Below are 25213 nucleotides of genomic sequence, written 5' to 3'. Positions count from 1 at the left end.
ACAGCACTAGGCCGCCTGTAAAATATCAACTGAGTGGCTGATCTACAATGCGGCTGGGCCTCAGTTCATGCTCACGCTTACACGCAACCGATCCATTCATGGGCCTACCTATACATACTGTACACACTCTTCTTTCTCATACCGTCATGGTTTTATATGAAACGATAGCATAGTCATTCGCGGGCAACACAAGTCAGATAAATGACGTCTCGCGCGAATCTCATCGCCCGCGCCGTCATCAACCAATTCGAGAAGCTCCCGTCTAAGCGGAAGCCCTGCGTTCGAGATAATGGCCTCCACGAATGGGTGCCCCTGAGCGGGATCGTCGCTGAGAGAGATGGAATTTTAACTTGTTTGGCATTGGCGTAAGCTCCTCATCTTCATCTTGTCATTCTTGCTCTCTAAAACTGTGAAAGCGCAGAACGGGCATGAAATGTCTCCCGGCATCAAAACTTGCAGAGGCGAAAGGTGTGGCCATTCACGACTGGCATGCTGAAGTTTTGGCCATTCGGACTCTTAATCGTTTCCTACTGGATGAGTGTCAGAGCATCATTGATAGCAGCCCTGGTGACTCTGAAGCAATCTTGCAAAGGAATGACGAGAGAATTGAAGGGTATACGAGGCCCTTTCGAGTAAAGGATGATGTAAAACTTCACATGTATTGCTCCGAAGCTCCTTGTAAGCTGTTTCTCCCACTTCTTCTCTTCTTTCGTTCTTTTCATATTACCATCATCATACAACATAATGAACCGCTCTTTAGCGGGTATACAAAGATTACATCACTTACAAACTCATTCTAGGCGGAGATGCGAGCATGGAGCTCATCATGGCAGCTCAAGAAGACGACTCTCCATGGCAGCTCCCTTCTTCCACATCGGCTGATCCACAGCCTATCACTCAGGAAGCCGAAGCAGCACTACCAGGGCGTGCTTATTTCTCTGAGTTGGGCATCGTGCGTCGCAAACCTGCCCGTGGAGACGCTCCGCCAACGCTGTCGAAATCGTGCTCTGATAAGATTGCCCTGAAGCAATGCACGTCGCTGCTCGCATCTTTGACGTCGCTGCTAGTCAACCCGGCCAATGCTTACATCGACACGCTTGTTCTGCCAAAGTCCCAATACTCTACCATCGCATGTGAGCGAGCCTTTTCACCTGCGGGTCGAATGAGATCCCTTGTCGGCAAGCAGTGGGGTGAGGAATACGCTTTCAAACCATTCAAGGTTGAGGCTACGACGGTGGAGTTTGAGTTCTCGAAAAGGGCCGTTGCGGCTCGCTCGAGCACCATCTCGGCAAGCAACCTTGCAGCTACGTGGTCGGCTTCTGGGTTTGAAGAGACGATTCTGGGCGGTGTCCTTCAGGGGAGGAAGCAGTTTGACATTAGAGGCGCTAGCAAGACATCCAGAAGGCAGATGTGGTTTAAGGCAAAGGAACTGTCTGATACGCTGTCTGCCACTGATGCTGGAGAGCATTCAGCACTTCAAGAGCACTTCTCGTCAGCCGGCAGTTATCAAGACGTCAAAGATGGGCCGCTATTAGCTGAGCGAAGGCATGTCAAATCTCAAGTCCGGCAACTTTCTCTTAAAGGGTGGGTTCAAAATCAAGGAGACTCGGGCTTTGGGATATAGGCTTCGGAGATATTCGGGTTTTTAGGTGCAGAGGGGACTGGCTTTGCTTTACTGCGGGTGTGCGGTTTTGGATGGAAGCCTGACCTGGATCTCTTGGGCAAACAGTTCTGCCGGCGGGTGTGCCAACGAGAGCAATGCGGGGGGCACATGAGATTGAGACTTTGATAGATTTCCGGTTTCTCTCTTGTGGATGCACTTCATGTATTTCGTACAAACCCGCCCCTTATCTCTTGGTCGCATCCGTCACAACGCTCTTTTGACGTACGCCGCATTTCATTTCCCGCGCCGGGCAAATCTTTCATAAATGTGCACAAGCCGACGGGTATAAAGCGTACAAGTAATCGCAACAAAACAGAAATCATTGGCAAACTTGCAGAAATGTCTGCGGAAAGGGGGGGTTTTAAGAGAGTGTACATTATTATTCCTCTCCCATCCCAAAACGCAGTCTCTCAGCTCGTTAAAACCATGATTTTGTCGTCTTGCAAGCTCAGAAGCATAACGACAAAACCAAAGAAAGACCAGACGTGCCCACCTGCCAAAAAAAAAAAAAGAATCCTTTCAGCTCTTTTTGTATCCATTTACAAAATACATGCCTTTGTTTTTTTCTCTTTTTTCTTCTTCTTTCTTTTTAAGATTCAGTCAAGAACCTTACTCGACCTTGCTCTCAAAGTTCTCGCCCTCAACCAGGTCGGGAATATCGTCGTCATCCTCGCCCTTCTCACCAGCCTTCTGCATGTTCTGGTAGCTCTCGGCCAGCTTGCGGAGGGAGGCCAGGGAGTCGGGGCCGAGCTGGTTAAGGATGCCGGGGACAAGCTCGGTGAGCTCCTTATCCTCACCGTTACCGTAGATGGCGAAGGTGTTGGACTGGACGGCGGCGTGGACTGTAGTAGGTACTTTACGTTAGTGTGTGGTCTCATGATGTTTTGTTTCGGAGTGTTGTCGCAGCGGGCGCTGGCATATGACATATGGAAATATGATGAAAGTTGGGGCCTACCCTTGGGAGCGGCGAAGTGGATGACGTTGCCGTCGGACTTGAACATGTTGACCTCCTCGATGGCCTGGATGGGCTGAGTGTTGAGCTTCTTCAGCTGAGCCTGGAGCTTCTTGTCATCGGCGTTGGATCGAGCGGGAGCGCGCTTGGCGGGCCTTCGGGGGGTTCCCTTTCCACTGTGAGTCGCAAGCAGGGTTAGTTTCTCAAGTTGAATTGGGTGTCAATCCTTCAAACAGGGCGCTGAATGGTGGAATCCATTGCAAAAGGCGGCACGCATTGCTGAGATTTGGCAACATACCCTGTGCGAGAGAGAAAATATTAGTTGGATGACAAATGACAATTGGCGACATGGCGACAGCGCAGAACAGTCTTTTGCGTGCGGCAAAATAGCAGGAAGAGAGAAAGGACGTACCAGTTCGGCCAGGCTGGCCAAGCTTCTTGAGGCGCTCCTGGATGTCGGCCATGATGTGCGTGTGTGTGCGAAAGGCGAACTAGGGGTGGGAAATGCGGGGAGGGGTTCAAACTCGAGAGCTATGGAAAGGCGAAGTCAGTATCTGCTGCTGTCGGTTTGCAATCGCCTCGATTATGTGTGTTGAATGCGCGAAAAAAAAAAATAAAAAAATAGAGAGCTGGCAGTTCTCTTTCGGACCGGGACAAACATACCGAGGATCTCGAGAAATCGGGTTTCGGAGGGAGGAAGAGCTGGATCTTTTTTACTGCGTCGCCGTCGGCTTCGTCGATTATGAGCGATGATTGCGGCAAGAGTAGGTTTTGTGCGTGCCAAGACTTTTTCGCAGAGCGGAATTTCTGTTTAGCCGAGCGCTGCCGAATGGCTTGGCTGCCCTCATCCTGCAAGTCCGCCAGCCCTGGCTGAGGCTGCATGTCAGCGGTACCAAAGGTGCCTAACAACGTACTAAACACTAAACTGCCCGTACTCTAAAAAAAAAAAAATCTATGGAGCTTGAGCATGTGGTAATATAGACGCTCTTGGGTTATTCGTTCATGTATTTATTTCTTCTTTTCCTTATTTGTCTACTTTTTCTGAACATTTGAACAGACGGTGTTACAAAACTGAACTTTGCCTGTTGTTGTTACACACCAGTTCCCGCTGCCCCGAGTACCGGAGCAAGTGCATAAGGTACTACGCAGTTTACTCTGATGATGCAAAGTGGGACTGCAAGCTTGTGCGAAAGTCGCAACATGCAGCGCTTTTGAGCGTTGACAAGCATGGCATAGCACAGTTTGGCCCTCCATCCAGTGCCTGTTTCTGGGGGCTGTATCGACTATGCCAAGGCTCGTCTCGTTGCGAACAGTGAACCCCCAGGCGTCCATTGCTGCAGCTTGAATTTCAAATGCGGCCACGATGATTTCGACATAAACACTTCCAAAAACAAGCGTTTCACGATATACCATGGAGAAAAAAAGTGACCGAGTCCCAAGCAATCAGCGTTTGAATAATCAGGTACTCCTCGTTGGCGCTAATCTAGCCCATGATGCCATTGACCCCAAAAAAACACCTCAAACTCTCTCTTCAATACTGAGCTGCCTCCCTCTTTTTGTTTTGCGCTTCCTGTATTAAAACAAATGAAAAATCCCACAGCGCCAGCTCATTTGTGTGCGAACAAAGCCGAGTAGAGAGAAAGAGTTTTTACAACTTGGCCAGAACAGCGTCGGCACCAGAGACATCGACGCCGCGCTCAGTCTCCTTGGCAGCGTAAACCACCTTGCCGTGGTCGATGGCGATGGCATACCGGGCAGTTCGGTCGCCCATGGTCCAGCCAATAGCCTTGCTGAAGGCAAGCTCGGAATCCGAGGCGAAGATCTTTGATTATTTTTCCCAGTATTAGCTAATTTATCCCACCGAAAAAAGAACCCAAGCGGGGTGGAAGAAGGGAGAAGAAACAGCAAGAAGCAAAAGAGGAAAACGCTGTGAATGAGGGGTAAAAGCCAAGGATGGTTGTGCAAGCAAAGAAATAAGAAAGTTAAGACCAGGGGGGAAAAACTCACGATGAAGTCGTCCTTGGTGTAGTTGGCCTTGCCCCAGGCAGACATGACGAAGGGGTCGTTGGAGGCAATCACAACGACCTGCTCAACACCCTTGGCCTTGAGGGCCTCGATGTTCTGGATAAAGCCGGGCAGGTGGTTGGCCTGGCATGTGGGTGTGAAAGCGCCAGGGACGGCGACGAGGACGACCTTCTTGTTCTTGAAGGCTAAAGGTAAAAGAAGAATAGCGAATTAGTATATCATCTCTCTCACACAACAGGTCTATAGAATCAAGTAGAGAGAGAGAGAGTGTTTACTTTCGCTAGCATCGTACTTGGTGGGGATGCCGCAGCTGGTGATCTCCTCGCTCTCGGGAGTCAAGGGAATGTAGCCAAAGGACACATTGCCTGGGAAGTTATCTCCGACCTCAAGGACAGACATGTTGATTTTTATTTTTTGGACTTGATTGAATTTGTAGGTGGTGAAGTGAGGGAGAGAGAAGCTGAATATCGAAGATTGGAAATTAAAGGCGATTAGTACCTAGTAGTTATTGCGGATACTGGTGGAAAGTTGTGGAGGCACGCGGCGGAGGAGTAGGAATGAAAGTGGGAAGGGACAGAGGGGAATAAATAAACCGTCCTTTGGGGGAATAGAAAGACTTACCGCTTCTATTTTTTTTTTTTTTTTTCTATTTACCTTATTTTATATAGGTATGGTATTCTAGTGGGGGAAAAAGAAAAGAGAGCTGGCGAATCGGCACAGAGGATCAGAAGAGGGTGTGTATCTGGAAAGAAGGGAATCTGGTCTAGATGCTTCCTAGGTAGGCAATATATATGGCGGCAGGAGTTATCGATTTTCTGGCATGTACATGTATACTTATACCTCCTCCTCCCTTCCCCGTTACAGGAGCTCCCCGGTGAGAGAAGCACGCCAGCCAGTGATGTACTGGCATGCTATCTTTTGGTGGGAAATTTGGGAGTTTGGCATGTCATGGCGCGATGCGGAACCACTAGGCGGGGTGGATAAATCCTTGATCTACTACTGCCTGCTACTGCTACTGCTGCTGCTGCTGCTGCTGCTACTACCTACCAAGGTAGTGGGTATTACCACGATGAAAGAGAGACAGTGCCCCTTACATACAGCACGGAGTTAATACGTAACATTCGGGGGCTGAATATTGGCACATCCGTTCGCCACGAGAATTAGAGAGGGGGCATGAGGAGCGAGAGCCTTGCGTTCAGGCTACCTACCTGGTGTATTCGATTAACCTTGGTACTAAAGTAGGTACTTAGTACAGGTATTGGGAAGAGTACCTCGGAAGAGAACAGGGGGGCAAGAGCTGCACTTTTATATGTAGGTATACATGAATGTCTGAAACAAATAAATTGGTAAAAAAAAAGAAAAAAGAAAAAAGAAAAAAGAAAAAAGAAAAAAGAAAAAAGAATAAAGAATAAAGATGTTGATAAACACCCATCGCAAGGTACTGCATACTACTTTCTGGCCCCTCATACCGTAGGCGAAGCTGCAGGCTGCCGCACCAAAGACGAAGCCATCCCCGTGCATGCCACCTTTTTACACCTACCAACGCCCATATCTAACAAAATAAGAACAACGAAAAAGAGAACAAGTATCTACCTGGTATGTGACCTATCTATACTATTCGTATGAAAGCTCGTGCGGCGAGGGAATCTGGACCTGGATATAGCGGGGTGCCTTGCGGGCCTCCGAGTCTCGGCTGGAGGGGCGATGGAGGATGACCTGGCATCTTCTCGTTTTGCCCCTCTAGAAGTGCCCATGCTGGCATCTCACGCACGTATTGCTTGCATACATCTAAGTATATGCCTATCTTAAAGTAAAAAGGTTAATATATTATGTGAAGGATTTCTAGCGATTTTATCAACTAGCCAGAAAATCCAGGAAAAAAAAAAAAAAAAAAAAAAAAAAAGAGAGAGAGAGAGAGAGAGAGAGAGAGAGAGCCCATTTAATAGAGCTACACCAGCGTCCTCAAAGTGTTACCATGGCAAAGGTCAAGGCTGTCTCGATTGCAGGTACATTTTGCGAGGCTGAAGGGAACCCGGGCGGCAATCCCGAGCAAATTCATTAGCCGCCGCCACAGCCCCAGGAAACATTATATATTGTCTCAGCTGCCTTCTTGCGGCCCAAATTTAGCCCGATTCGATAGAGGTTTGGCGGCTGAAGTGCTGAAGCGGGCTGTGAAGTATTTTGTATTTTGCCAAATAATCGATAAATGCCCACTAACTACGGACGTGAGGACTACTGCGGCGTTTGTATATCCAAGAGAATATGCCTCTCACCAACGTTTCTTCTTTCTCTTTGAGCCTCATTTCCCTTCCCATTGTAATGTATAGTGGCTTTATCTCGAGTTGGAAAACGGCTGAAAGATCTCGGTAACGGAGAGAAAATCAATTCCCAGATCTAGTTCATGCTGTGTGACCACTACTCGTACCTAATACACCACTTCGCCCAACGCCCAAGTTCCTCTCTCCATCCTGCTGGGTTTACCTGGCATACGCCGCTATACATATCGGTCCTTTGGGTAACCTGGAGCTGAAAAGAAATACGTCCTGTTACGAAGTAAATGCATTGACTATCGGTACCATGGAGCACCCAAGCTTTGGCTTAATCCATTGGCCGAGCAGACACCGAGATACTGACGGGGATCACGTATGCATGTCTCAACGCAATCCCAGATAATAGCTCGGGTAACTTTGCTTCCGAATTTGGCTTCAAGTTTCTGGCAGGGCTTGTCTCAAACGCCCCCATTCTAAGGCGATGATAATTCCTACCGTGAAGTAGGTACTCCGAATTGTGCTACGCAGGTAGTCCGTTGAGACAGAGCGACAGAAGCCTGACGGCGGCTCCACGATGCTGGGGGGTGGATTAAAGTCTTGTGGTCCTAGTTCCATCTACAAAGTGCTAAAACTCCGTAATTGTATGGGGTATTAAGCAACAAGGTAGTCGGATTACAACAGCGGGGTTAGGGTACATGGATGCGTAATGCCTGTACGAGCTGCATTAAAATCTCATCCATTATCGATGATGCCATAGTGTCTTAGATGTCTTGCGGGAGAACAATTGTGGTACTGCAACCACAACCAAATTGTTAGGGCACAAAGAAGAAGAAAAAAAAAAAATGCCTGCGAGACCTCTGATACAGGCGCAGTCACTGCTACGTGGCGGCAGAGCGTCAAAGGTACATCTACCAGCGAGATCGGCCATAGCGTCTGCATCTGTACCTATACCGCTTGGAATTGCCTCTCGCCATTGCCGAGGCTATCACATCTCCTCTAGAGTGCTTGCCTCGTCTCCTTCTAATGGGGCAAAGAATACTCCAGATTCGCATTCTAGTACATCTTCCAACTCGGGGGCGTCTCAGAATGCATCGCCGTCACGCTGGTCCAGTGGCAGCGTTTTGGCTGTGGCAGCTGCCGCCGCTATAAGCGGCTGGGGCCTCTCGAGCTTTGTGCCTTTACGGAGCCGAGACACAAGGAGCAAAAGCAAGAACAAAGGCAAAAGCCATCAGGATGACAACGATCTTGGAGATGATAAAAACGTAAAGAACCGAAAAAAAGAGCCCGTTTTGCTGGCAGACAATGATGATGGGGAAGTGGGATTCGCTAATCGCAATGAAATGCAAGAGGTGAGTTGATACCTAGGCCAAGATCAGACTTTCAAACATTCTGACAGCTCATTTGCTCTTGCTAGGCCATCTCAGATATAGTATGGGAACTTGGGAATCAAAAAGACATCATCTCAACAGACCCTGAAGACTTACATGCGCACGGCTACTCCAGTTGGTCGACGGTCAATCCCGATGAGCTACCTGTTGCTGTGGCCTACCCTCGCACTACTGAGCATGTTGCTACCATAGTTCGAGTCTGCCATCGCCACCGCGTACCTGTCATCCCATATTCTGGAGGCACCAGTTTGGAGGGCAACTTCTCGGCACCCTATGGAGGCGTCAGCATCGACTTCGCCTACATGAATAACATCATCCAGATCAACAAGGACGACATGGATGTGATTGTACAGCCTAGCGTAGGATGGCGAGATTTGAACGATGAGCTTGCCAAGCTAGGGACAGGGCTATTTTTCCCGGTTGATCCTGGTTTGTTTGAACAACTCCATCTATCTCGACTCTGTGTTAGATTTAAGCCACTGACTTTTACTCTTGTTGATTTGTAGGCCCGACTGCTAGGATTGGGGGTATGATTGGCACCAACTGCTCCGGAACCAATGCTGTACGATATGGTACCATGAAGGACTGGGTGATCAATTTGACCGTTGTCTTGTCGGATGGACAAATCATCAAGACGCGCAGGCGACCTCGCAAGTCATCTGCAGGATACAATCTCAACAGCCTCTTTGTTGGCTCTGAGGGCACTCTCGGTATCGTTACAGAAGGCGAGTGACGAGTAAACAAGTCCTTTTCTGTGAACTCAAATTAACATATTTCAATCCTCATAGCAACGCTAAAACTCGCCGTCCTTCCGGAAGAGACGTCGGTAGCGGTTGTGACGTTCCCCAGCATCCGCCACGCGGCCTCGGCAGCTGCAAGCATCATGCAAGCCGCCATTCCCATGCAGTGTCTCGAGATCATGGACGAGGTGCAAATGCGAGTCGTCAACTTGAGCAAATTTACCGCACCTAGGGTCTGGATTGAAAAACCGACGCTATTCTTGAAATTCGCAGGCACCAAGGGCGGCGTCCAAGAGCAAATCCAGCTGGTGGAGAAGATTACGGCAACCCACAAGGGCGGCAACTTTGAATTTGCAAAAGACGAACAGGAGCAAAAGCTGCTCTGGTCCGCAAGAAAAGAGTCACTGTGGTCGATGCTGTCGCTGAGAAAGGAAGGTGAAGATGTTTGTGAGTTGACTTCTCATTGTTCTCTCTCTATTCCCTCAGTGCCGAAAATTATCAATTGCCTACCTACCTATCTTTCAGAAATCTCACCACCAAGCTAACGTCACATTTCTCTTATAGGGAGTACTGACGTAGCCGTGCCGCTTAGTCGACTTGCAGACATCATCGAAGTCAGCAAGAAGGAGATGGACGAGCTGGGCTTATTTGCTAGCATCCTCGGCCACATTGGCGACGGAAACTTCCATGAGAGTATCATGTACAACAAGGAGAATGAGAGCGAGCGAGCCAAGGTGGAGGCTTGCGTCAAGAATATGGTTCGTCTCGCAATCGAGATGGACGGCACCTGTACGGGAGAACATGGCGTTGGATGGGGGAAGAAAGAGAGCTTGCTGTGGGAAGTTGGCTCCGAGACCGTAGGTGTCATGGCCGCCATCAAGAAGTCGCTCGACCCACGCTGGATTCTGAACCCAGGCAAGATAATGGATGTGCCATGGGAGAGGCAAGACGATCACCCTGCTGCCTAGGTAGGCTTAAGCGAGCGTATCTCTCTTTTGTCGTCAATCATTGTTATTACAAGGAGGTGAAGGAGGGATGGAGAGCCTGTTGTATCGAGTCGAGTCGCTTAGAAGGTGGGCAGGAGAATGAGGAAGAGGAAGAGGACGAAGGAGGAAGGGGTCTGACCGCCATCTCGCAAGAGGTTGACGAATGGCCAACTGGTTAAGGATAAGACATATAGAGGATGCACTGGATGGAATCGTCTAGAGTACGTCATATTGCTCCATTAGGAAATACGCAGCCATCTATAGTGCCTTCCTTGATCTTTGAAGCTGGTAGTCTGCCTTTTTGGTGGGTGCCATGGATAGTAGGCTACCTATACAACCAGACGTGACACCTGCCAGAACACAACTCTCCTGGCCGCTGCTTCACCAGTTTTCCCTCTGCTTGGCTAAAGCTCCTGCACTCCTCTATCTCCCAAACTCTTTTCCCCTCCTGCTTCCTGCCTCACCACTAATCCAACCTCTCCCTCTCATCTCCCTCCCCTCCCCCTAGTACCAACCTTACCCTTCGCAGACCCGCATCTCTCTCATTTGCTGGATGAGATCCGTATGAGACGGATTATTCCAAACAGAAATTCTCTCAAAATCGAGGTGAGTCTTCTATGCAGCTACGCAGCCTGTAGCTAGAAGCCTCTCTCCAGGCTACATGGTGATGCAGCCTCCCATGATGCAGCTGGCCTCTCCGCCTTTGTGTTTCCTCTCACCCAAACCGTCCTCGCACTGCCATCTTTTCCCCACGCAGCTGCAAGAAGCCTTTCATCTGCTCGCCTTGCAATAAAATTCCCTTTCTTTGTTCATCCCTGTCTCTTCCCGCGTGCCCAACTCTCTTCCTTTGTTTCATTCTCTCGACTCTTTGTTCGTCCCGCAAAGACATCCAAGTGGCTTGCGCTTGTATTAGAAAAAGAGATCTTGTAGCTGCAATCTGCGTGATATGGTTACAGCTGAACCCAGTCTCATTTTCTTTCACATTCTCTAACTACACCTTCCAGAAAATCCTTGGGCGAACACGGCCGCCACCATGGCATTGGCAGACGGTAGTCCACGGCGAGCAGCCAAATCGTCTTCCTTGAACTGGCAGAGACACATCAGTGTATCAGTTAAAGTAGAAGGACTGCCGCTCGATGTAACCTCCGAAAATTTACTCCAGTGGTTTTCCAAACATGGTACTATTACCTTCTGCAACATTACCTCCGGTGCCGCCGACGAGACTCAAACTTTAGCATCCGCTATCGTTCACTTCGAGCCTGTGCCGAGTTACGCGTTCTGGGAAGCTGGTTCAATCGTTATACAGCATCCTGATACTGCCAAGTACCCCGAGGGACTTCGACTTCAGCTATCTGCTGAATCTCGCCCAGAGAGGTGGTTCAAAAGTCGTATTCATCCTGACGTCCGATATCCTGCAAGAATCACTGCCACTCTTAGTTCGTTGGGGTTTGGCTCCATGGTTGGCCCAACGGCCATCAACATCCGAAAATTGGTTACCTCATCCAGCAGTGCAGACGACTTCAGTCTTGAACTGGACGTGTTGGCAAAGCGCCTGATTATTCACTTTCCACTTGTCATCAAACAAGATGATGGCCATTATCAGACCAAACAGCTCAAACTTCTCGCTGAGCTGTCTCAATTACAGACTGTCTTCTATGTCCCGGAAAAGGGACACGAGGCATTCATTCTACCTTTTCCCTTTCCTCCTCAGTATTTCTGGAAGCACGATGAAGCAGAGCGGGCTGCCCTGACCTCGCGCCGCACTGGCTGGCGTTCTCAAGATGCCTGGAAGAGAGCCACAGACATTATGGAGGACAATACAAACTCGCTGGCTTTCCCCGTTTCTGCCAATCCCGTTTCATTCCGACCAACTTATCTAGATGTCGGTCGTTGGACGACTTTCCGTGCTGTTGTGAATGCCATGGATGGATCCGGCAAGCTGGCAATCCAGCACTTGAGATTGGCGCTGGAAGATTTAAATATTACGCTGCAGGTCTGTGATCAATTCCACGTTGGTAATTCCACAACGACAATGTGGGACTATCTTGATCAGCACCGGTTTGAAGGAGAGCAAGATGCCCTGGCCATCTTACAGCCATCGATTGCCCCATTTGTCCATCTGGACTTTGGAGTTCGGTATCAGCTGGAAGTATGCATTACCCGCCGTGTACTCAACGAGCATACAGTATCCTTAGAATTCTTGAAGAAGCTAGCTGCGCTTAATCCGCTCGATGCGAAGCAGCGGCTGGAATTTCTCGTGGATCAAGAGGAGGTTGTGCATGATCCTATGGATATATTTGCAAAGCGGACCATGACATCGTATAGACCGATGACAAGGATCCCACATTACTGTGTGTTGGCGCGGAAAGCCACTGTGACTCCTACTTCTATTCTACTGAGCTCGCCAACTGCTGAGACTTCGAATAGGGTTCTCCGCCATTTTAACCAAGCTCAGGACCGTTTCTTGAGAGTGCAGTTTGTGGATGAAACGGAGAGTGGTCGTATGACCATGAACTCCCACAACAAGGAAGAGATATGGAAGAAGTTGCTTAGAACCCTATACGAAGGCATCCAAATTGGCGATCGGCGATACGAGTTTTTGGCTTTTGGAAGCTCGCAGCTCAGACAGTCTGGAGCCTATTTCTTCTGCCCAACTGACCATATTTCATGTGAAGATATCCGTCGGTGGATGGGCCAAGTCAGTCATATCAGAATCGTAGCCAAGTATGCGGCTCGGCTAGGCCAATGTTTCTCTACAACAAGAGAGATGAAGGGTGTCCCCATCCCGGATGTACGACCCATTCCAGATATCGAGCGACATGGTTATTGTTTTACTGATGGAGTTGGCATGATATCTGGATTCATGGCTCGGATGATTGTTGAAGAGCTCGCATTGGAAATATACAATGACCCATCTGCATTCCAATTTCGCATGGGTGGTTGCAAAGGTATACTGGTAGTCTGGCCTCAGGCTAAAAAAAGCGAGGTTTATATCCGAGAATCTCAGGAGAAGTTCAAAGCTGACGCCAAAAACCTGGAGATTATCAAGTGCGCCAAATATACCTCTGCCACACTAAATCGACAAACAATTACTATTCTGGAGTATCTTGGCGTGCCTAAGAAGGCCTTTATGGATATCTTGGAGAAGCAGATTTCCCTCTACGAAGAAGCTGCCAAGGACAACAACGTGGCAATTGACGTCTTGAAGAAGTGCGTGGACGAGAACCAGTCTACTTTGGTCTTAGCTGAGCTCTTGCAGGGCGGCTTCAAGACTGACAAGTGCCAAGAGCCGTTTGTGGTTAACTTACTAAATCTTTGGAGGTCTTGGTCTTTGAAGTTACTCAAAGAAAAGGCTAGAATCGCTATTGAAAAGAGTGCCTTTGTTCTGGGTTGTGTAGATGAGACAGGTACATTGAGAGGCCACTCAAATGCGACCGAAGGCACCTCCGACAAAGATATCAATAAACTGCCCCAAATCTTCTTACAAGTGTCTGACTCTAAAGTATACAATACGGCCACAGTGGTTCAGGGCATCTGCGTTGTTGGGCGAAATCCGTCATTGCACCCAGGTGACATTCGTGTAGTTGAGGCAGTCGATATTCCCGAGCTACACCACCTTAAAGACGTCGTTGTCTTTCCTTCGACCGGAGATCGTCCGGTCCCCAACATGCTATCCGGCGGAGACCTCGATGGCGATGATTTTTTCGTCATTTGGGAGCCCAGCCTGATCCCCCAGAAGTGGAACCACCCGGCCATGAACTATTCTAGCCCATCGCCGGAGAAACTTGATCGAGATGTCAATGTTGACGATTTACGAGACTTCTTCGTGAATTACATGAAGAATGACGTGCTTCCGCTTATCGCAACGGCTCACTTGGCATTAGCCGACTCTGCTGGACCTGGATCACCCATATGTAAGTAGAGCAAATGTGTATTGAATTCTATTAACTTATCAAATGCTAACGAGTCCTATAACCCGCAGGCTTACAACTTGCTGAGCTTCACTCGCAAGCTGTCGACTATCCGAAGACTGGTGAGCCTGCGGAATGGAATCACGCTGCGCATAACCCGCAGAGTTGGCCACATTTCATGGAGAAGCGGCAATCTTACATTTCGAAAATGGCCCTCGGAGCAATATATGATAGGGTGATCAAGCAGTCTATCCGATTCCGGCCTGACTGGGACTTCGATTTTGATGAGCGGATCCTCAACCGATTTCAGCTTGATACTGCGATTCTCAAAAGCGCTAGACAGATCAAAGGCCAGTATGACGCTGCGGTGCGTCGTACCCTGTCGCATCATAATCTAGATACCGAGTTTGAGTTGTACACGTCCTGGGCTATGTCAAAACCAACAGTTGGAAGTGACTACAAGCGACAAGAAGAACTCGGTAGGGAATTCGACGCCATCAAAGAGAGATTTCGTGATTTGTGCTTTGAAGCCGCCGGCGGCCGCGATGAGAACAAAATTGACAAATTCGTGGCAGCCATGTATAAGATCACGGAACAGGAAATCAAAATTGCACGTTTTGAGCATCACCGTGGATCAACGAATGAGGCTAGCAATCTTATTCCAGCCCGAAAACTCGAAGCAAAGTCAATGCCTCTCATTAGTTTCCCTTGGATCTTTCCTTGGGTCATGATCCGTGTCGCATTAAATGGAAAGTGTAATCCCAAACGCTCTATACTCGCCGCGGCTCATCGATTTATGCCTGTTCCTGAGCTTCCCATCATTCGTCGCGCTTCCGCAGGCGTACCCGAATCCAACGCATCTCAAGCTCAACTACCCAAGAGCGCGGTCAATGGTGATGAAGAGAAGACATTCGTTGCTCCGGAAGAAGAGAAAAAGGAAGAAAAACTGCCACAGGGCATGGAGGCGATATCTCAATTTGAAGACTTTGACAATTAATTTCTGGTTCATGGTTTCCCTTGCTTAGTGTGTTGATTGAAGCTTGCTGTGGCTTTCCTCGAATGCCTTTGCTAACTTTAATTCGTTAATTGATTCGGAGAGATTTTCCCTCGTTCTTTTCTCATTTTCTTAAAGATGTTGTTCCCGCTCATACTCTGCCATTGGCACTGTTTGAACTTGATTTTGTTATTCAACAGCTGACACCTAGCGATCCCAGTGAATTCGTTTCCAGATTTGGATATCCAGTGATATCATTAACACGCATTGTATGCATGATAACCACACTCCCTCGCCCCGAGGGACGTATCCCAACAGCTTTTTATGCCTGTGGACCAAAGCATTTTTCCTCCTCCATTCATCGCCGAACACACAGATCGGTTCTTAACACCCACTTTTCTCCTTCTTGGACTTCTCTCCCTTCGTGCTACAATAATTATGTCTTATGCTTAGTATTATTGACCGACAGGCAAGCAGATAGGTAAGCTGACTTACCAGCAGACAATCGTCGCCATGCTTATGCAGAAGCAGCATCCCCGTTTCAAGCGACACAGCAATTTCTTCAGCTGCCGATTTGCGATCATGAGGATAAAACACTGTCTCGCCACCAATGCATCCCTCTGCAGCAGAAGTCAGATACAAAAGGAGCGTCCAGGTGGTCTTGACAGATACGGAGTCAAGCATTAGATTATTGGAGTCGTCATCTAGTGGCGGAGCAAATGGCCAGGGTCAGTCAATTAATGTTTCCCAAAGGAATACAATTGGGCATGGCAAAAAACTTCGTACAATGGCAGTCAAAATATTGGCCTTTGGAGTAGCGGTATACGCGGATATTGGGGTTGAGACCGACCGGTTCGCCACCCCTATAAAAATGTTGAGATGGGTCAGTTTATCAGTGCGCCGCCTCCTCTTGGAGATGCATATATTGACTTACCAAAGGCTTTTGATAGATTCATCCTCCAGAATCAACTCTTTTAGCCCCGTGGTGTCCCACAATCTGCGGGCAAAGCCTGGATCATTGATTTGGAATCTATCATTCACACGGACTGCCTCCCCCTTTTTTGGCTTTGAAGGGGTTGTCTGCATTGGTAACGTCCTTAGATATGCCACATAGTCGCGACACAGAGAACGAGGGAAGAAAGACGAGACAAGAATAATGTTAGATGTTGCAGGGTGAAGCTCTGGGTATAGCTGAACAACTGGCAAGGGAGGCTTGAACACAGGCCATGACGGTGCCGCTTGAGGTGCAGCTTGGGGAGCTGAGGCCGATGGCTTTGAAGATTTACCCTTTGGCATTTGGGGCAGATGGCTTTCAGCGTTACTGGTGAAGCTATACTGAGGGCATATGAGACGGTTAAGTAATGTCAGCCGATTAGTGTGAATGGGCGGACCAGCCAGCCAAACATGAAATATGGGACGCGGCAACTGCTTTCTCGGATCAATGGATGAGTTTCGATCTATATCTGGGAAGAACCGAACGGGATTACAGGCGCACTGCAATTGTACTTGTTTCGTTTTGAACTTGTGCACTGCCATTTGAGTCGAGCATTCAATTCGGGTTGTCGCACTGTCTGCGGGCGGGTATTCGATTAACGCATATATTGGTAAAAGTGGTAAGCATGCACTAAAATGCGGCTATTGCTTTTATCAAAATTGACTTCGAACGTACACTATTCTCATTCTCATGCAGCAAAACTACCATCATCGACAATAACTAGGCTTTTGCGGATGAAAAGAAACTGAGCACACTCGTAAAAACTACGAGAGGGGATAAAACACAAACTCAAATCTTTATTATGTCCTGCTAAGCCGGAATATCCATCATGTTTCGGGCACAACCACAAGCCATGTCTCAAGAGGGTTCAGCATCGTCACCCCCTCAATCAATTCGCCGCCAGCCAGACATCAATGCATACTCAGCCTCCTGGTCACGCCCTCTGAAGCAATTCGGCCTCTTCTTCCTAGGCGCTGCTTTTACCGCGGCGTCTGTTGGGGTGTCTCGCCGGTCTGTGGTGCGTCGCCAGCGCGATTCTTTCCCCAAGTTCTACACATCCAACCGCCCTGGTCCCGAGGATGGCAACAGCTCTGAAGGCGCTCTACTGGGAGTCCACGCTCTTGGGCTGGCAACACTCAATGTTGCAAGCTTTGCAGTGCTTCTAACTGGAGGGCTATCGTGGGCCTTTGATTTGAGCTCTGTTGATGAGTTGAGGACGAGGACAAAGGCTACCCTGCAGAGACCTGGGGGTGAAGTCAGTCCGGAAGACGAGAAAGAATTTGAACAGATGATTGACAATATGATGGCGAAGCTGGGAATGGACAAAGTATCAAGCAAAGACGGAGATGACGGAAATCAGAAAGACCCGGGAGAGAAGTGACGACTTGGCTTGGAAAAATTTATTACTCACTTTTCTTTTTCTCGCAAAGATCTTGCTATTCTAGAGCAGAAGGCATGACCAAAAAGGCGACAATCTGATGTGCCAAGATGACGAGAATCCAGATACCGAAGCTGCGGCGTTCGATATCTATGATCATGTACAATTACTGCATTACATGGCTTTGATGATGATTTGCACTGACTGAGGAGTGCCTGAGCGTTATTTGTACAATATTGGGACAATCATGGGAAACTACACATGAACAGATATCTACTATTACAACTCTTCTTGAACCTGAGTGGGTGCGATAGCGGAGCACGAACAGCAGCAGCTCTCTCTTCTCTCCACAATGCGAATACGAAACGAATACGCGCGGCTTTTCTTTCCAGTTACGGCACGGCACGATATTGAAGCTGAAGTGTGAAATTTTTTCTTTAATTTGGATTACCAGTTGCGACTATGGCGCATTCTATCAAATATACCCTGTGAAACTCCATATTATACAGGCTGTGAACTTATCTAACTGTCTCAGCAAAATGCATGTTCTTCGTGGCACTCGGCCGCAGCAGCTTGAAAGAAGAAATGAGCAAATAAATAAAAAAAGAAGAAGAAGAAGAAGAAGAAGAAGAAAGAAGAAGAAGAAAAGAAGAAGAAAGAGGAAGAAAGTATAACAAATCCTGCTGGAGAGTACAATGCCCCAAAGACTATATCATGCGCGCCTGCGGCGAAAATTCGAGCTCCTGAAAATGTGTGACAGACTAAAGCTCTTCAAAACTGAATGCCCTTCTTTTTCATCCTTCCATATTTTGTCTCTGCCGTTGAAAAATTTATTTGTGTTTTCATTTTGCTTTCACCTCTGATTCTGTCTTCAGAGCCTTTCGCCATTCTTGGATGTCGTCGAGGCCTTCGAGGCTTCCCCTACGGCCCCAGTTTGCGGGTTGCCTCTTGAGGAAAGCCCCCACGGCGCCTAGGTATCCTTCATGGCGTAAAAAATATGCCTGCTTTTCGCCTTTGCTCCAGAATTTGATGGCGTAGCTGAGCGTGTTCATGGTCTGGCGATGTCCTCTGATAAAGGAGCCGCCAAAGTAAATGTCAGAGAGGTTGTGGATTTGGGACTGCAGATAGGCGATTTGACCAATGTTGTTTGAAACAGCGTATAGCAGCGATCTTGATATGTCAGCTGAGGAAAACGGAGAGCTGTTTTCACCTTGCCCATCATGGCTCTCTCCATCGTGCAGTGGGCCGTCCGCAGCTTTTGCTTCTGCAGCCTCGGCTTGCAGCTTCATGCGGAACACTTTACCAAAGGAAGACGCAATGGCTGTGCTCTTAAGGCCGATTTTGCCATAGTCGGCGCCATAGATATCACCAATCATCATATCAACTTTAGTGTTATCGCCATGTTCAGCCTCGGCGAGCATGTCGTCGAACGACCGAGCCCCTGTCAAGAGAGAGAGGAGGCCCCAGAGGGTTCCACCACCGAGAGAAGTACCGCCGACACGCTGGAACGACCGAGGCCCAGTGACTTTGAGCATCGAGACGCCGGAGCCGATGTTGACAAGAAGATACGGGTAGATGATCTCGCGGGGGCTGACGAAATGCATGGGGTCTGTTTCGGAGTAGGTGAAGACTTCGCGGGGGATTTCGGTAATGAAGAAGTCGAGGCCTGGTTTGTCACAAACAGGTTAGCATCCAATTGCCTTTCCCTTTCCTTCTGGTCCTCTCTCTCTTACCAGCTATTAAGCATTCCATCTCGTCTTCGCGCAATACCTCAACCTCCAATGCGTCTCGAATTGTGTCATAGAATTTGTATGCGCCGCCGCCAGTAGCCATGACGCATAGCTGTTGCGACCGCGACCCGTTCAGCGCCTTGTGCTTGTCACGTAATAGCTTCATAAACTCAATGCAGTCGTCAATGCGATCGGTCTCGAAGTATTGGAAGTTGAGGCGACCACCGGGATCTGTTGAGTCGACCTCGCGAGAAAAGTAGACAAGTTTGACGAGAGATCCGCCAATCTACCAAACGGAACGGGAAAAAAAAAGTTAGACGGCGCAAAGACAAGCATTGAGAGCAAGCAACAGGAAGAGAGAGGACATCAAATAAATCAAAAAGACGGGGGAAGGTGCTGGATGATGCAAAGACTGCGACCTACATCTACTGCGATATGGCTGACGATGGCTGTGTGGTTTGGCAGGCGAATATCACTCGTCTCGTGATGCGATGGACTGACTCTGCCGTTATCGCTGCCGTTCTGCGCGGGCGTTGCCACATCCGGATCGACGATGAAGGCGCCCTGGACATTGATCTTGACGCTGCCGGGGCGTGTGATGGTGTTGTCAATCTCTTCCGTCGAGGTCATGGTGCGCGACCTCTTGGCTGCGCGCTTGTGCTGCTCGTCGGCGACATCGTCTCGGTGATCTTGATTGCGCTGTCGCTGCAGCTGGTGATGGTGGTTTGGCGGGGCTGCCGCGACGGGCTCGTCGGTCGCTACGAAGGGCGTCATGGTCGCCTCTTCTCTGGTCTTTTTTTTTCGGCTTCTTCTCCGGGCGTCTTGGAAGTGCGCTCAGACAAAGAAGTTGAAGATGCAACTCAGAAGATGATTGCAAAAGCGACGGACTCGTTCATTTAGGGGAATCCCGCAAACTCAAAGTACTGAATCTACGCCGCACAAACTGGTACGCCGCAACCAGTTGAGGTCGCGCCGGTTTAGTGGTACCAACGTTACCTGTGGTCCCTCAACAAAGGCCGCCGGTTCCTTGTACCACCTACCTGGGGGCGCACCACGGCCACTGCTCACAGGCAGGTACTGCTACTGCAATCACACGGGGTAGCACCGAGCAAGTATTCGTACTCGGCCTGTCGCATTGATCCAAACTGCCAAAAGCGCGGAGAAGCCCCTGTTTTTTGCGCTGCATTTCCAGCACCTTCTCAGCGCTAACTCTCGCTAAAGACGATGTCGATTACCTGGGGTAGTGGCCCCAGGGCCCGTAGCTTATCGATACTACCGGTCTGGGAAACAAGTGGCTGCAGATTTCCGATTTCTAATAGCCGTCGACTCCACTGCTGACCGAGGCAGCCCTCGGGCCGGGTTGTCCGTTATTTTGCCCTTCTTGTTCTCCCTTTGCCCCGGCTATTTTTGGTTATTTGTTTTGTTTTTGTTTGCCATTGTCAAGCGAGACGGGTGATTGAAGGCGAGGCAGCTGACCTGGTTGGTATGACTTTATGACTATTACGATGCGCACCTGAACAAGCCGGTCTTGACGCAGATGACGTCGTTGCATCTCTCCTCGCCCATGCAGGCGATTGCGTTACGCACGCAGAGGTCATGCACGCACCATACGTACGCAGAACAGAGCAGTATAATAGGTACTACGGAGCACTTGACGCACAAGAAGAGATGGGAAGAGAGACATGACTGGTATTACGCGCATACGCATCATCCTGTCTCATCGCACGTCTTTCGCCTCTACCTTTACGGAACACCAAACAAAGTACTGTAAGAGAGAGAAAGAGGGACCGGAAAACATATCACTATATGTTTCAGCTATCAATTGTGTCAACTACATATCGCATCGACGTCACCGGGCGAACGGCGCGCTTCCCCCGAATCTGGCCAGAATCTCCGACTGAAACCGGGAAAGCGGAGCCCCGGCATGGGACCCTCCCGAATATGTCTGATGTCTCCCTTGTCACCCAAAGGTTCCCCTCACGGGGTTCTAGATTCGGAGAGCTGAGGGGCTCTGCTCTTTATTTCTGGTAGCTGGGACCATAGCACTTGGCCCCGCGTTTTGCTTTAAGGCTGTTGCTTATACCTATCTTATACGGAGTATCCATCCATACAATCGCTGCGAGTGGCCTGCTGCAGCTCCAACACGCTGGCCGCATAGATTAATCTCATCAGTTGGTGTGCTCTAGCACCACCTTTTGGGCCTTTACAACTGTAACTTGATCAGCACCATAAACGAATTCTTCTACTAAGAATATTTGACGTTTAATGAAAAGCATCGGATATCTCAGTAGCCATCTGGGATGGTTTTGAGTGGTTTGCTACCATGGGAGCCATGCCGTACCGTCGGAAGTTGTGCCATGACGTCTTCAAATACCTACTAAACACGTCGATAACCCTGGCCACGTTAATGGATCATGAAGACGTAACCCTGTCTGATAATTGCTTGGGTACTGATGCCAGGCTATCTTCTGGGCTATCGCCCATAGCTCAACACCACGGGGAGATTGCACCTAAGAGTGTACTGAGTCTCTTATTCGCCTACTATTGCGATGGCAGATGCGGCTGATCAGCTGATCGTGACAGGGTTGGATCAACTGGACATCTCCCAAAAGCCACCACGGCTGATAGATAGGCTGCCTGCCATAACTGACAAGATGCGGAGAAAGGTGATGAGAGGTGAGCTCCTAACAGCGGTAACATGAGGCCAGCCCACATATCCTTGCTGCCTCACATCCGTCGTGTCCCGGCAGTCGGGCGTTCAGCTAGCGCCCGAGGGATGAAGCGTAAGCTTCTTAATCAACATGAGTGTATACCGGCGCCTCGTCCCGGAGTTTTAAGTGGATATGCCGGCGGCCGACGAAGAGTGGTGGATACCTTGACTCGGATCGAGGACGGGGAGACCGTCGGGGAGCTTTACCCAGCTCAGTGATCTCTTCGATGTTCTCATCCGCTGGTAAACGCCGCTAGATATACGAGATGCCACAAAAAACCAATGTATGCAGCTCCCCAGGTAATGTCAAACTCTCCAGAGTATCTTGCCAGTCAACATGCGGGTTCCAATCTGCAGCTGCCTATGCATCTATGCATGCAGATATGATGCTGCAGTCCTGTGCTTGGTGGGCTCAACCAACTAGCCCACTCTCCTGCAAGCCTCCTGCAAGCCACTAGTTAGGGCGTTTTGCGCCTCCCAATCGGCTTCGTCCGCTTAGCAGCGCCGGCTCATCAAGCGTGTGAGATGGCGGGTGAGCAAAACATTGGCCGTCCAAGTTTTAGCATCTTGGTGGCGCGGCACAAGAGAGCTACGCGCTTCATCTCTGGTGTTGCGAGTTATTAGCACGAAGTTGATTTAAGACCGGCTTCTAGACCACGCAATCGGGAAGCGAAGGGGACTCGTGACGCGAATTGGGCGAGAACCGTTGTCGTTGAAACCGCCACACGGCAAGAGAATGGGCGCGTGCGTCTTTGTTGTGTATACCCTCTGTCACTCTTTCCAAGAATCAAAAGAAGGAAAAGAAGGAAAAACAAAGAAGAAAAAAATGAGGCTGAAATGAGTACATCGGGTCAAAAGTAAATATGATGGCGTTCAAAAACTCTATCGTTTCTGTTCCTGGTCCATCTCGCCAAACCTTAGTTTGACGCAAGCTTTGTCATGGCTATGATCGGTTCAAAAAGCAACAAAATCTTAAACAAGATGCTTTGGCGAGATTACGCTGGCGAGCTAGGCCAACTCAAACATTTTCTTGTTCCTCTCTTCTGGTCAAGCCATCAATACTTGATCGTGTCTTGAACCGCCATGGCATACGGAGTACCTCACGCTACAGCCTTCATGGCGTGTGCGAAGTACCCAAGTACCTACTACTCCTCAACCGGGGCGAGCTCCTTCCTCGCACCAATCTCTCTCCTCTTCTCTCCTCTCCTCTCCTCTCCTTCCTTCGCTTACCACAAGGTGCATATACAAGGTTCGTTAAATTTTTCAGGCTCCACTTCGACAGATGCCAATTTCTTCTCCGTCCTCTCTCGTCGTTATCCTTCAATCCAATCATGGTCCCTCTTCGCTCTTCAGCGTTGCTCATAACACACCATTCTCGATCGCTATCGCTCAGCGAGCTCGACACTAAGAATGCAGCCCCTCACTCCACTGCAAGCTAAACCGCCAACCCCGCCAATAGCTCTCCCAGACAACTGCCGTCCCCTGTCAACTACTGCTTCGTCTTTCAGGTCCTCCCATGCAGCCTGGCTCTCTTGCAGCTAAGAAACTGCTGGTCTCGAAGAGAGGCACAGTCAACGCTCCAATGAGCGAGCATAGCGACCCCAATGGCTTGGGGTTCAAAGAGAGCAGCGCCACAAAACAACACGCTATGAACAATCGTTCCTCTATCCCAGTCATCCAACGGCAGGCAGACTAAACGCCAATTGACTGTGGGAAGGCTGCTTCATATATCTGCCTTTTTCTTCCCGTGATCCACCTTGCAAGTCTATTGACCAGGGCGACCCGGGCGAGCCGTTGCCCCTCTCCAGCAACAAGTGCTGGTATGGCACCAAGTTTCATCCCCTCTTTGTGTGAAGATTCAGGTAAGAAATGCGCCTTGCATACCGAGCTAGCACGTACTAACCTATCTCAAAGGCATATGTAGGGCTGTGACAATAATGATGCAAAAATGGCGTTGGCCACACGGTAGTGTCGGTATATTAACCACGTCCAACGTCTCCAGTATCGACCATTGCCAAGAGGAGCCCCTTATATATGCCTTCTTTGATGCCTTTCCAGGCGGCACACCTCTCTTGCAATTCCAGCTCAATCCCCCGTCAACCTCTATCCACTCAAGCATCTGCATTTACATTTACCTATCATGGATCGCATAAGGGAGATCGTCTTCACTCAAGTGGATAAAAGGCCCAAGGCCAAGAAAACGACACTTGTATCAAGATGTCTCTGTTCAAGTATTGCTGCTTTTTGGGCACATGTCAGTCTTCTCAATTTACCCCTTGATACTCCCTCTCGGTTTTCTTTTTTCTGCCATCCATGTCTGTCTATTTGCTAACAATCTCTGCTACAGGCTCAAATGCTCGCCCAGACAGACAAGTCGTGGATCTATGTAGCCAACATGCCACCGTTCCGCGTTACAAAACTATCAAGGAACACCAAAGGGCTATTTAGAGAATACAAAATACACAAAAAGGTTGACACGATATTCAAGGCAATGTCCAAGGAGTTAATTATATGCGGCCTCGACATTGATCTTCCGTTTGTCCCTGAATGCTCCAATTTCTATCCCAACATCTCGTCGTCGCCGTGCTCTGAAACCCTCAAGCATCTGAATGGTTTTCCAACAGACGCAAGCGGATATTTCATGGAGTATATCCGTCCCTTGAATGAACATCATACCAAATATCTCATCAAACGCTACTTGACCCGTAGCGCCCAGTGCCAAGCTCTCAGCACCGGTCAATCCAAGCACTTTCTCGCAAAGGTCTACCTGGGAGACACTAAGCCGCTGTCTGATCCCTGGAATACTAATATGCACGACCGCCCAGCATATCTAGATCATTTACTCGCAGAGCGCGTCGAAGTTTCCTATCTCGCTGCCTCCATGGGTGCAACTCTCGCAATACTTCATTGGAGCTGCGGTGTTGATGCTCGAGGCGTCGAGTTTGTCCTGGGGAGAGATGCTCGGGGCCACGTGCAGTTTTGGCTGATCGATTTTGCTGACTGCGCGGCATTTCCAAAAACCCCTGAAGCTGTCACCACGCAGCTTGTAGATGCAGTGATGGATAACGAGCCATTCTGGCCTCGTTTCATAAACATCCAAGCCTTAAGGGAACTGTGGGCGCATTTCAGAGACGCGTACCTTGCAATTAGCGATTTTATCATGACTGATGCCATGATTGCTTATGATAATGATGCTGTGAGAGCACTACCATGCTTATTCATGATGGAGTTGGAAAAGATAAGAGGTTCTGGCCAGCTTTTGGCATAAAAAAAAAAGGGGGGGGGGGGGGGGGGGGGGGGTCGGGCATACAGCGTTGTGCGTTACTCAACAACTTACGACAAGACAGCAAAGTGTATAATAACGGAAACCAGGCAAGTATCACGATAACAATACAATATTTACGGAGTACAGTAGTTGCGATTTCACGGAAACAGCAAGGGACAGCATGGAACAGCAAGGGCCAACAAAGGG

The 25213-nt window shown here is 49.1% G+C and overlaps 9 protein-coding genes across 9 annotated transcripts; 5 read left to right on the top strand and 4 right to left on the bottom strand.

Annotated features, from left to right (window-relative positions):
- The first annotated feature begins 91 nt into the window (after positions 1-91).
- On the top strand, positions 92-1943 carry TrAFT101_000760 (uncharacterized protein). Its single transcript, XM_024901701.2, has 3 exons — positions 92-365; positions 422-678; positions 801-1943. The coding sequence occupies exons 1-3, from the start codon at positions 202-204 to the stop codon at positions 1622-1624; spliced, it is 1245 nt and encodes a 414-aa protein (XP_024764979.2). The 5' UTR covers positions 92-201; the 3' UTR covers positions 1625-1943.
- Positions 1944-2272: 329 nt separating this feature from the next.
- TrAFT101_000759 (uncharacterized protein) lies at positions 2273-3497 on the bottom strand (the record flags this gene model as incomplete). The annotated part of the gene is made up of 4 exons (XM_066126141.1): positions 2273-2505; positions 2619-2791; positions 3028-3146; positions 3279-3497. 4 exons carry the CDS (start codon positions 3495-3497, stop codon positions 2273-2275), a joined length of 744 nt encoding a protein of 247 aa, XP_065982240.1.
- A 550-nt stretch (positions 3498-4047) lies between these two features.
- Positions 4048-5268, bottom strand: TrAFT101_000758 (uncharacterized protein). Its single transcript, XM_024899246.2, has 3 exons — positions 4916-5268; positions 4623-4825; positions 4048-4437 (listed from the first exon to the last, which is right to left on the bottom strand). The coding sequence occupies exons 1-3, from the start codon at positions 5037-5039 to the stop codon at positions 4264-4266; spliced, it is 501 nt and encodes a 166-aa protein (XP_024764977.1). The 5' UTR covers positions 5040-5268; the 3' UTR covers positions 4048-4263.
- Positions 5269-6926: 1658 nt separating this feature from the next.
- Positions 6927-12294, top strand: TrAFT101_000757 (uncharacterized protein). Its single transcript, XM_024907465.2, has 6 exons — positions 6927-8259; positions 8325-8727; positions 8805-9023; positions 9087-9485; positions 9603-10630; positions 11029-12294. Exons 1-5 carry the CDS (start codon positions 7753-7755, stop codon positions 10004-10006), a joined length of 1932 nt encoding a protein of 643 aa, XP_024764976.2. The 5' UTR covers positions 6927-7752; the 3' UTR covers positions 10007-10630; positions 11029-12294.
- Positions 10910-15032, top strand: TrAFT101_000756 (uncharacterized protein). Its single transcript, XM_024906308.2, has 2 exons — positions 10910-13938; positions 14007-15032. The coding sequence occupies exons 1-2, from the start codon at positions 11058-11060 to the stop codon at positions 14930-14932; spliced, it is 3807 nt and encodes a 1268-aa protein (XP_024764975.2). The 5' UTR covers positions 10910-11057; the 3' UTR covers positions 14933-15032.
- TrAFT101_000755 (uncharacterized protein) lies at positions 14085-16443 on the bottom strand. Its single transcript, XM_024909381.2, has 4 exons — positions 15864-16443; positions 15716-15792; positions 15425-15633; positions 14085-15356 (listed from the first exon to the last, which is right to left on the bottom strand). The coding sequence occupies exons 1-4, from the start codon at positions 16223-16225 to the stop codon at positions 15288-15290; spliced, it is 717 nt and encodes a 238-aa protein (XP_024764974.2). The 5' UTR covers positions 16226-16443; the 3' UTR covers positions 14085-15287.
- Positions 16444-16752: 309 nt separating this feature from the next.
- TrAFT101_000754 (uncharacterized protein) lies at positions 16753-17304 on the top strand (the record flags this gene model as incomplete). The annotated part of the gene is made up of 1 exon (XM_024904907.1): positions 16753-17304. The coding sequence occupies one exon, from the start codon at positions 16753-16755 to the stop codon at positions 17302-17304; it is 552 nt and encodes a 183-aa protein (XP_024764973.1).
- Positions 17305-17718: 414 nt separating this feature from the next.
- Positions 17719-20468, bottom strand: TrAFT101_000753 (uncharacterized protein). Its single transcript, XM_024899107.2, has 3 exons — positions 19455-20468; positions 19035-19317; positions 17719-18967 (listed from the first exon to the last, which is right to left on the bottom strand). The coding sequence occupies exons 1-3, from the start codon at positions 19803-19805 to the stop codon at positions 18144-18146; spliced, it is 1458 nt and encodes a 485-aa protein (XP_024764972.2). The 5' UTR covers positions 19806-20468; the 3' UTR covers positions 17719-18143.
- Positions 20469-22674: 2206 nt separating this feature from the next.
- On the top strand, positions 22675-25017 carry TrAFT101_000752 (uncharacterized protein). Its single transcript, XM_024910493.2, has 3 exons — positions 22675-23603; positions 23656-23995; positions 24089-25017. The coding sequence occupies exons 2-3, from the start codon at positions 23882-23884 to the stop codon at positions 25007-25009; spliced, it is 1035 nt and encodes a 344-aa protein (XP_024764970.1). The 5' UTR covers positions 22675-23603; positions 23656-23881; the 3' UTR covers positions 25010-25017.
- The last annotated feature ends 196 nt before the right edge of the window (positions 25018-25213 follow it).

The sequence above is a fragment of the Trichoderma asperellum genome, chromosome 1, assembly GCF_020647865.1.
Source record: "Trichoderma asperellum chromosome 1, complete sequence".
NCBI classification, from domain to species: Eukaryota; Fungi; Ascomycota; class Sordariomycetes; order Hypocreales; family Hypocreaceae; genus Trichoderma; species Trichoderma asperellum.
Note: the sequence above shows the minus strand (reverse complement) of the source record. Positions and strands in the feature narration are given on the sequence as shown.

Excerpts from the sequence above, each read along its gene's own strand:
- TrAFT101_000753 (XM_024899107.2), bottom strand. The coding sequence starts at position 19,805 with ATGACGCCCTTCGTAGCGACCGACGAGCCCGTCGCGGCAGCCCCGCCA. Across the intron at positions 19,318-19,454 it reads TCAGCCATATCGCAGTAGAT|ATTGGCGGATCTCTCGTCAA; the intron begins GTAGGTCGCAGT and ends TCCGTTTGGTAG. Across the intron at positions 18,968-19,034 it reads GATGGAATGCTTAATAGCTG|GCCTCGACTTCTTCATTACC; the intron begins GTAAGAGAGAGA and ends GTGACAAACCAG.
- TrAFT101_000760 (XM_024901701.2), top strand. The coding sequence starts at position 202 with ATGACGTCTCGCGCGAATCTCATCGCCCGCGCCGTCATCAACCAATTC. Across the intron at positions 366-421 it reads TTAACTTGTTTGGCATTGGC|AACGGGCATGAAATGTCTCC; the intron begins GTAAGCTCCTCA and ends GTGAAAGCGCAG. Across the intron at positions 679-800 it reads GTATTGCTCCGAAGCTCCTT|GCGGAGATGCGAGCATGGAG; the intron begins GTAAGCTGTTTC and ends AACTCATTCTAG.
- TrAFT101_000757 (XM_024907465.2), top strand. The coding sequence starts at position 7,753 with ATGCCTGCGAGACCTCTGATACAGGCGCAGTCACTGCTACGTGGCGGC. Across the intron at positions 8,260-8,324 it reads ATCGCAATGAAATGCAAGAG|GCCATCTCAGATATAGTATG; the intron begins GTGAGTTGATAC and ends TGCTCTTGCTAG. Across the intron at positions 8,728-8,804 it reads ATTTTTCCCGGTTGATCCTG|GCCCGACTGCTAGGATTGGG; the intron begins GTTTGTTTGAAC and ends GTTGATTTGTAG.
- TrAFT101_000755 (XM_024909381.2), bottom strand. The coding sequence starts at position 16,225 with ATGCCAAAGGGTAAATCTTCAAAGCCATCGGCCTCAGCTCCCCAAGCT. Across the intron at positions 15,793-15,863 it reads GAATCTATCAAAAGCCTTTG|GGGTGGCGAACCGGTCGGTC; the intron begins GTAAGTCAATAT and ends ACATTTTTATAG. Across the intron at positions 15,634-15,715 it reads CCAATATTTTGACTGCCATT|ATGACGACTCCAATAATCTA; the intron begins GTACGAAGTTTT and ends CTCCGCCACTAG.
- TrAFT101_000752 (XM_024910493.2), top strand. The coding sequence starts at position 23,882 with ATGGATCGCATAAGGGAGATCGTCTTCACTCAAGTGGATAAAAGGCCC. Across the intron at positions 23,996-24,088 it reads TTGCTGCTTTTTGGGCACAT|GCTCAAATGCTCGCCCAGAC; the intron begins GTCAGTCTTCTC and ends TCTCTGCTACAG.
- TrAFT101_000758 (XM_024899246.2), bottom strand. The coding sequence starts at position 5,039 with ATGTCTGTCCTTGAGGTCGGAGATAACTTCCCAGGCAATGTGTCCTTT. Across the intron at positions 4,826-4,915 it reads CAAGTACGATGCTAGCGAAA|CCTTCAAGAACAAGAAGGTC; the intron begins GTAAACACTCTC and ends TTTTACCTTTAG. Across the intron at positions 4,438-4,622 it reads ACACCAAGGACGACTTCATC|ATCTTCGCCTCGGATTCCGA; the intron begins GTGAGTTTTTCC and ends AAATAATCAAAG.
- TrAFT101_000756 (XM_024906308.2), top strand. The coding sequence starts at position 11,058 with ATGGCATTGGCAGACGGTAGTCCACGGCGAGCAGCCAAATCGTCTTCC. Across the intron at positions 13,939-14,006 it reads TGGACCTGGATCACCCATAT|GCTTACAACTTGCTGAGCTT; the intron begins GTAAGTAGAGCA and ends TATAACCCGCAG.